This window comes from Notothenia rossii (genome assembly GCF_949606895.1).
Source record: "Notothenia rossii genome assembly, chromosome: 8".
Classification (NCBI taxonomy): Eukaryota; Metazoa; Chordata; class Actinopteri; order Perciformes; family Nototheniidae; genus Notothenia; species Notothenia rossii.
Genome location: NC_136906.1, coordinates 76,071,751 through 76,081,670, shown reverse-complemented (window position 1 = coordinate 76,081,670; position 9,920 = coordinate 76,071,751). Strand labels below are relative to the sequence as shown.

Here is a 9,920-nt window from a genome sequence, read left to right as displayed (position 1 = left end):
TCATTGAAACCAAAACTAAGGCCTCAGGATGACTTTAAGACTTGAACATGGTCATTTTTGTTTTGTAACATTGAATACAAAATTTAAAAAAAAGTATTTAAAAAAAAAAAGAAATCCCGATCCCCGATTTTTTTTCTCCGATTCCGATCTTTTGAAAATCACGTGATCTGCTCCGATCCCCGATCACGTGATCGGATCGGGACATCTCTAGTTATGGTGGGATTGGTATGATCATGTTCGAACACAAATCCTATCCTAATGTAACAGAACAAATGATGTAGCACAAGAACGTGTGCAAAAGGGTTGTGAATACGTTTATAGCGACACTTTATAAATGTGCCGATGTGGCGTTTGTAAAGGATACTGAGCTCTGACGCAGTTGTTACTCGCTGCGTGGACAAGAAGATCTTAATGTTCCTCATCAGCAGCGGCAGGTCGCTCACAGCATCTTCTGTCAGGAGCTTCAGGTAGCTGCCGTATCTGTAAGAGAAAAACAGAAATAATGTTCTATATGTTAGATCTACCAAATCATCTTCTATAAATGTGTCTGAGCTATTATAACAGTACCACAGCCAAAGGTCTTTGGGCTTAATCTGAAGGCATTTGTGTGTCTATTAAACAAAATCACTTAGCTATTGCTCATTGCAACCAAAACCCTGTTTGTTTCACTGTAAAACCAAAACAATAAGTTGTTTTTCTATGAAATCTTACTCATGAACTCCCCTTCGTGTACTCAACGGAAAGTCATGCAACACAATGGGAGATATATAAACAAAGAGACAAAAACGGAGGCCTCAGGCAAACACATAGAAGTACTCATCAATATTGAATTCAACAAGTCCAATGTCTTTAGATTAAACTTCGCAAGTCTGACACTTCTAAGGAGAGGATTCATTATAATTCATGTCTAACAGCTTTTAATCCTATAAGCCACATTGCTCTGTTGACAAATGCTAACACACTGACGATACAGGAAAACGCAAACAGCTGTGTTTCTGAACCTGCTGGGAGGGATGTTGAGACTTGTATATCAACTCTGTAATGTAGCATCGGGTGTCATTAAGAAACATATAGGAGCGATGTCAGAACATAACGCACGTCAGAGGGCCCACCCATGGGAGGAGAAAGATCAGATTATGCACAGCAGGAGGTGCATTACACACATTCAGTAGGTGTGGGTGGTGTAATGCTACTGTAGGAGCAGAAGGGAATACAAACTGTTCCTCTGTGTATGGCAGCATGTTTTCCTGATGTGTTCAAACAGAATTATGGTCAGGTGTTGTTTTAAGTCCTGAGTCTGGAGGGTACACTCTGGGCCCTCAAACAGCCAACAAAGGCTACTGAAGAGCGAACTTGTTTGTTGTTGTTGCACTCAAGTTCAATACCATGTCTGGAGAATTTCTCTATTTCTTCACCCTTATGTCCTTCTCTGTTTTTCAGCATTGTTGCACAGTTGCAGTCAAATAAAACAACATATTTTCTCTCTGAGGGATTGGCAACAAAACCTGAGGCCAGATGCATAAATGGAGTAAACGTTGTAATATTAAAAACATCTTTACACATGTTCTCATTGATCCAGCTCAGTGTGATATGGAAAAAATAGGCGGGAGACTGAATCTTGCACGGCACGTTGAAGTAAAGGCTTTGATTTCATAGTGACGTTGCTTGCGGCAAGTTCATGATTGAGGTGTGGAAGTTTTAGAGGTATTTAGATATAAGTTCATGTTTGATGTGGGGCCGTCATGAGTGCACTTGTAGCCTCAGGAAAAGGAAAATACTGAATGTTCCTTCTATATCAGAGTAGCATATGATAACAGTAGCTGTGTACGTAGCCGGATGTACATGGATGACACTCATGAGACAATGTGTTGAAGTTATGATGTTCCTAAGATTGGCATGATGGCACAGCCCCTAGACACATAGACATGTGACTGTCATGTTTATTGCTTACGCAGGCCTTAGCTAATCTTAACTAATGTCAGAATATTGCTTGAACCAGTATTCTTCCATCGTGTTGACTGTAACACCCTCTCTTGTATATAAGCATATCAAGGACTCGACTCTGGGAACTATTTGTCCCACGCAGCTCTGTGTGTGATGACTACTTCCATTCTCGCAAGGATAATACATACATGTATCCTGATATTGAAGACCAAGCCGGTGACGAGTGAGATTTTTCTAACAGAGTAACTGAATTGCATGAACGATGTTGAAATGACCTACAGCAGATTGAGGGTTGAGGTTGGTAAAAAAAAAACTGTAAAATATAGTTGTTATGCTCATTTTCAGCTGCATATGTGTGCCTCTTCTGTGACATATTACATGTGTTAATGTTCAAAAATTGCTTTATTTCTTTCTCTGATTTGTTAGCTGGCCAGATCTGTTATGATTGGTCAAGCGCTTAGAGATGTCCCGCCCCTTAGCCTATCACGTACAATGTGTTAAAGCGCTAGCAAATAGTTGGCGAGTGTTACATAGTGATGTCCCTATGTTGCGGAAAACAAAATAGACCAATAAGGGTGTTTCAGGTGGGTGAGTGTGTGAGAGACAAACTCCCTCTGGAGCAGAGCTTCTCAAACAGTGGTCCGCGGACCACTGGTGGTCCGTGATCGCTCCCTAGTGGTCTGTGAGTATATTGGTAACATTTCACATTTTAAGTTAATTAATTAATTAAAGTTTTCCACACTCTCGCGGGAATATCTCCGCAATGGAGCGAGCTTAAGTTTCACTTTCGATTGCATGATATAGCCCAGCGCAACACCTTCGTCACACATGTTGCCCCTTGTTTGTACCATTTTGAGGCGATTTGTAATCTGTTCTAGAAAAACGATGTGTTTTGGGATATTTGTGGAGTTAGGTGGTCCGCGAGTGTTTTTTCATTGGTTAAGTGGTCCTTGGTATGAAAAAGTTTGAGAAACACTGCTCTTGAGGGAACACAGGGATTTTAGCCTTTCAGACCATTTACATGCACTCAAACCTAACACACTCCAGGAAAGGGAAAACCCTAAAAAGGCAGAACAGGGCCTCTTTATGGGTTTCTTAGAGTGGATACTGTCGAAGAGATTCACACGGCAGGTTTCTCCTCTCGTCCCAGGTTGCTGCCGTCAGAAGGCTGTCTAATTAAATACAGGTTTATGAGCTATAGAAAAACGCTTTACGGTACATACCTGAGACAGGTGTTGATCCCCAGCTGCTCCACAGATGATACTACAGCACTCTGCACAGTCTTCTCCTCAGCTGTAAAACAAAGTGATTAAAAAGGAGAGGTGGTTATTACCTGGCAGAGAAATACCCAGAGAGGATGACTGGAGGTTTTTCTGCCGGAAAACAGTCCCTAGACATCTCTAACGGAGCTCGGTACGACCGTGGAGACGGGGAAAACATGACAACGTATCATGACTTGCTGTTTTTAGGGCACGACAGATGAAAGCATGAGTCTAGGTCATTTTATATCTGGCAGATGTACAGAGGCTGTTTGCCATTTAATTGTGATGTTTGCGAGGTAGCATGGCAACAATGTGACTCGGAGTAATTTCACTAACAGTCGGACACGGGTCATTTCACAGCAGCGTTTTGATGGTTTAGTGCAGCGGAGTCCTTATGATGTTAGGAGTGTGGTGGAATTTAGGAAGAAAATACAGCATGAAATATAGAGCCCTGTGAGAAAGCTCTTTATCTCAGGACTTTATCTGTGGAGCGAGATACTACAGCAGCAGGGCAGCTTTAGATCCACATGAAACCGCTTTGTATGGATTTTTGAGCTATCACTTTCACCAGCTGCTCTCATGGGCTCTTATTTAGCACCATTAAGAATCATAAAAATATATTAGTTTTTCGGAGTTACGGTTGTAATTGTGTGGAGAGAGTGATGAAAGAAGCAATAACTGCGGCAAGACTGATATTTCGTTTTGGAAGATGTTTCCACCTGATTCGTGGCTTCGGGGGAAAACAAATATTATTACATATGAGCTAATGGATCCCCTGCTTCAGACAGTCTGTCGGAAAGGATGATGAGAAGATTTCGACAATTAAAAGAAGAAGAATTATCCAGGCAGAATCAGCGGCGGGGAAAAAAGGTTCAAATCCAATTGACAGACTAATGGTGCAGAAATATGAAAGGGGAAATGATAATGGAGTCGCTGTAATCTACATGTTGAAGTGATAATTCTCCATTGTTCCCTTAAAAAAAATCAAAGCTGAGAAATGTTGATTAATTACAGTACAGACCATCACATGTGATATTAATTGGTAGAAAATAGCCTGTGATTATGAGGTAGTGCCAGGAAAGTAGTGCCGTGTTTTCTCTCTCCCTCTTCTCTCCTCAGATATTAACATCTCCAAAAACCTCTCGCTGATGGCAATTACTGCCTAATGGAGATGAATGCTCTCCTGTTGTATGTATTCCCTCCCTCCTCATTCCTCTCTCCTCCTGTCTCTCCAGCATTATGCCAGCAGTCTATTTTACAGCTTGTAATAACTTTAATCACAACCATTTAGATTGTTTTGCAAAGACTGACTGGTGGAAGATTGCACATTAACACTCTCTTTGACATTAGTTGTAAAACTTTTAGATGAGCACTAAAAGGAGATAACACTGTGCAAACTTTATTAGTATATGGTTGGGAAATGCGTATATCTTTTATACATGTTCTTATATAACTGTCCTCTTCTTTAAAAGGGACCCTATCAATCAATCAATCAATCAATGTTTATTTATATAGCCCAATATCACAAATGTTACATTTGTCTCAGTGGACTTCACAGTTTGTACAGAATATCAGTATGACAATACGACACCCTCTGTCCTTAGACCCTCACATCGTACAAGGAAAAACTTCCAGAGAAAACCCCACAGTTTAAAGGGAAAAATGGGAGAAACCTCAGGGAGAGCAACAGAGGAGGGATCCCTCTCCCAGGACGGACAGACGTGCAATAGATGCCGTGTGTAAATTGAAAAGATAATACATTTGCAACATAGGTAGTCCAAATGTTTTGAAATGCATGTGTGTATAATAAGAAGATGAATCCACGAGGATATCCATCCAGGACTTATGATCCAGGACCGCAGCCACGTCTCAAGATCCAGGACTCGCAATCCATGACACAGGACCGCAGGATCATCCATGACTCCGGATCCCGGCGTATATAGACACCAAAAAGAAAGACATTTGGGGAAGCTGGGTTAATCGGAACATGAGAGTACACAGGTATAGACAGAGAGAAGGAAGAAGTAAGATGTCCCCCGACAAACTAAGCCTATATCAGCAAAACTAGGGGCTGAATCTAATCAGCCCTAACTATAAGCTTTATCAAAAAGGAAAGTCTTAAGCGCACTCTTAAAAACGGATAGGGTGTCTGCCGTCCGAACACAAACTGGAAGCTGATTCCACAAAAGTGGAGCTTGATAAGAAAAGGCTCTGGCTCCCATTGTACTTTTAGAGACTCTAGGAACAACCAACAACCCTGCATTCTTGGAACGCAATGCCCTAGTAGGACAATAGGGTATAATGAGTTCTTTAAGGTAAGATGGCGCCTGCCCATTAAGGGCTTTGTAGGCGAGAAGAAGAATTTTAAATTCTATCCTGTGTTCTATAGGGAGCCAGTGTAAGGCAGCCAGAACAGGAGTAATGTGGTCCCTTTTCCTAACTCTGGTTAGTACACGAGCTGCAGCATTTTGAATCAGCTGAAGCGACTTGACTGACTTCTTGGTACACCCTGATAATAAGGAGTTACAATAATCCAGCCTTGAAGTAACAAATGCATGGACTAGTTTCTCTGCATCGTTTTGAGGCAAGATATGCCTGATTTTTGCAATGTTACGTAGATGGAAGTAGGCGGTCCTTGAAATTGATTTTATGTGGGCGTTAAAGGATAAATCCTGATCAAATATAACACCAAGATTCCTTACAGTCTCACTGGAGGCCAAATTAATGCCATCCATAGTTAGTATATCTTTAGATAATTTGTTTCGTAGATTCTTCGGGCCAAGTACAATAACTTCAGTTTTGGTCGTGTTTAACATCAAAAAATGTAAGGTCATCCACGTTTTTAAGTCCTTGAGGCAGTCTTGAATTTTATTTAGATGATTTAGATGACCCTATCATGCTAATTTCCCGGTTCATATTTATATTGTGTGCCTCTACAGCAGGGGTCTCCAACCTTTTTCTAACCGGGAGCTACTTTTGAAAAAAGAAAGTGGCCAAGAGCTACTCATGTTATTTTATATAGATTTCAGTGCACATATCACATTCGTGACTCAAGAGCAGAAACATTAACATTAACATGAATAAACTTGACTTTCTCATGAAGAGAAAAAAAGACAAATAATCACCATGCAATACTGAGTTCTGCTTTAACATCAATAACTACAGTAAACAGTTTTACAGATAAGAGTGCAAAGTTCCTAATTGTAATAATAACATTTCTAGCTCTATAATTTAAATTATTTCAAGCATTTCACAAATTTGTTTCACATGTAAAAGGGGAATATGGCTTGTGCTTTTCTCAACTTGCATCAAGCAAACATATGTCTTCAAACATTCAGTCTGTCACTGCATTGTTGTCTTTCTCCTGACTCAGCTAATGTGACACCTGGCACTGCATAGCATCCACCAGAGCACTGTACTGGGGTGTGTATCCTGACAAATTCACTCTGATTGAGTCATTGAGGTGTTCATCAGTAAGTCTTGTCCTGAATTTGGATTTGATAAAGTTCATATCAGAGAATGCTGATTCACAGCGATATGTTGACCCAAATAAGCAGGACAGTTTCAGTGCAGCAGTTTGAATGTTTTTGAATTTCTCTGGGTCCAATAGCTTCCAGAAATCTTTGTCCATCTGATGTGCTTTCAGCTGAATGTCATTCTGGAGATTGATTATCTCCAGCTCCAACTCTGAAGCACTGAGACTGAAAAGGCTGGCCAGTTGCTCAGACATGTCAGTAACATCCACGATGTTGAATGGGTTAGCAAGGAAACTTGCACAGGGCTCAAGCTGTTTAAAGTCAAGAAACCTGTCCTCAAATTCCTGCCCAAGCTTAGTTAAGCAGTCACAGTACTTTGATAAGTCAAGAAAGCCAGCAGCAGCTTTATTCTCCTGCAGTACTTTTTGAACAGAGGGGAAATGATGCAATTTATTTCCCTTTACTTGCTGGAGATATAGACACAGATTTGCTTTAAAGGCCTTTACAGCACTAATCATGTCACATACTGTTTTGCCATTGCCTTGTAGCTGGAGGTTAAGCTGGTTTAATTTTCCTGTCAGATCAGTCAAAAAGGCCAGGTCAAGTACCCAACCAGCATCAGATAAGATGGAGGTGTCCTCCCCCCTCTCTTCCATGAAGAGCTTTACCTCATTCAGCAAGGAGAGGAAGCGCTGTAGGATTTTCCCTCTACTCAACCACCTCACCTCAGCATGGAGAAGGAGATCTCCATATTCAGCTGACAGTTCCTCAAGAAAAACTTTGAAGCTCCTGTGTTGCTTTGCCTTCGCTCGGATAGAGTTTATTATTTCTATCACAGGTTTCATGACGTGATTGAAGTCCATAACTTTGGCACAAAGTGCTTCTTGGTGAATGATGCAATGGTAACTCAGGAAACGTGGGAAATATGGATCTGACTTACAATTTGCGATAAAACCGTTGTGGCGACCTCTCATAGCCGGGGCTCCATCAGTTGTTATGGATACAAGCTTCTCCATTTGCACGCCTTTATTTATGAAATAATTCTTAATAGAATTATACACGTCCACACCTCTTGTTGTTGTTTTGAGTGGAAGCAGTGTCAGAAATTCCTCTTTCGCCGTAAAATCCTCAAACACCATCCGGATGAACACAGACAGCTGAGCTGTGTCGCTCGCATCCACCGACTCGTCGCACTGTATGGAGAACCACTTGCACCTGACCATGTCCCGCTCCAACTGTCCCATGGCATCCACTGACAGCGCCGACACTCTCCTCGCCACAGTGTTGTTTCCCAGTTGCACATCGTCAATGGCAGACATTATCTCCGACTTGCTCTTGTGGTCTCTGAACAAAGTCTCTGCCATAACAGACATCGCTCCCTTAAGAACACCGCCATCAGTGAAAGCTTTTTTGTTCTTTGCCAAATACTGAGCGACTCGGAACGATGCTTCTGTAGCTAGGCTAGCTTTCTTGGCAGGCTTCGTGAACAATGACTGCTGCCTTTGTAGCGTAGCTTTTAATTGTTGTACCTTCTCAACGCGAAGGCAACTGCCGGCGGGATACTCCTTTGAAAAGTTTTCGTGAAGTTTTGTGAAGTGCCGCTCGACATTTCCCTTCTTCCCCACCGCAACACTCGAGCCACAAATTAAACACACACACTTGTCTTTGATGCTCGTAAATAAAAATTCATGTTCCCACTCGTCATGAAAGTAGTATATTTTAGATTTCTTCTTTGACGGACCTTCCTCAGTTGTCATGACTGCATCTTACATCTCTTTTTCTCTATCTTTCTTACTCTCAAAATATACTACATAAATAAATATGTCTCAACATGTCAACTGCACTTTAGCGCCCTCTGGTGAGCTACTCGGAAAACCTCCGCGAGCTACTGGTAGCTCGCGATCGACGTGTTGGCAACCCCTGCTCTACAGTGACGTGTTTTAATGCTTTAATGTTGAAAAAGTTCTTTATTTGTCTCGTACGGAGGAAACCAGTATAAGAGAGTGCTTTGATTGGTAAACTGGCCGGCTCTGCTGTGATTGGTCAACCGCTTTGAAATGTCCCGCCCCTTAGCCTATCACATACAGGGTGTTTCTCAATGTCGAGGAAAGCTGCTCCAGAGCCACTATTTCAAGGATGCTACGTCATCGAGTGCCGCCGAAGGACTGTTCCAATGTCCAGCATACTTGGAATTCTACCGAGGCCAGCGTACTTCGTTGCGGGAAATTTCGAGGCTGCACGTGTGTAGACTCTGCGGTCTTAAAATCCCCACAATGCTTTGCGCATGGACCAATTTCCAAATCTTTGGCGGAAATCGCGCTCCATTTAAGGCGGGGCCTCGCATATGACGCACACCTGTTAGCCTGTTCTTCGTTTTCCGAGGCTAAGAAGGATTCTTGCATCGCTTCTGAAGGACCTGACTGAGAGGGACATGTGCTACCAAGCAAGCCTCCTCGACATTGAGAAACACCCACAATGTGTTGGAGCGCTAGCCAGTAGAAGCGTGAGAGTTACATATTGATGTCAATATGTTCGGGAAGTAAACAAAGGAGTCCATGAGAGAAACCCCGAAAAACACAATAGGGTTAGGGTCTTTAAAATGTTTTGTACATCTTGTAATGAAATCATTATAATTAAATTGAATGCAAGTTTCTCTCTCTCTCTCTCTCTCTCTCTCTCTCTCTCTCTCTCTCTCTCTCTCTCTCTCTCTCTCTCTCTCTCTCTCTCTCTCTCTCTCTCTCTCTCTCTCTCTCTCTCTCTCTCTCTCTCTCTCTCTCTCTCTCTCTCTCTCTCTCTCTCTCTCTCTCTCTCTCTCTCTCTCTCTCTCTCTCTCAGCCATGAAGGCTGAGGAGATACAGCTCAGAACAGCGAACTGACAGAGGTTAATGCTGGCCAAATGAGTCCGCTCTCTCCATACAATGGGAGCACTCAAGTAGGGCAAAGTGGATGAGACTGTATTCAACGTCAATCAAGCTCTCAAGAGGGGCCTACCACCCACTCCCCACACACACACACACACACACACACACACACACACACACACACACACACACACACACACACACACACACACACACACACACACACACACACACACACACACACACACACACACACACACACACACACACACACACACACACACACACACACACACACACACACACACACACACACGACAGCTGCCTGATCTCCTCGGAAAGGAACATTATAGGGGGAAATGGAAAAGCAGCATGTG

The 9,920-nt window shown here is 42.4% G+C and overlaps 1 protein-coding gene across 1 annotated transcript in view; it reads right to left on the bottom strand.

The window, feature by feature from the left end:
- The window catches only part of tbc1d32 (TBC1 domain family, member 32), a 64,696-nt gene that overhangs the window by 24,096 nt on the left and 30,680 nt on the right, over window positions 1–9,920 (bottom strand). The window contains exons 13-14 of the mRNA XM_079645321.1: window positions 3,168–3,237; window positions 365–480 (exon numbers count right to left, since the gene is read on the bottom strand). Coding sequence (XP_079501447.1) covers window positions 365–480; window positions 3,168–3,237 — 186 coding nt within the window. The remainder of the gene's footprint in view (window positions 1–364; window positions 481–3,167; window positions 3,238–9,920) is intronic.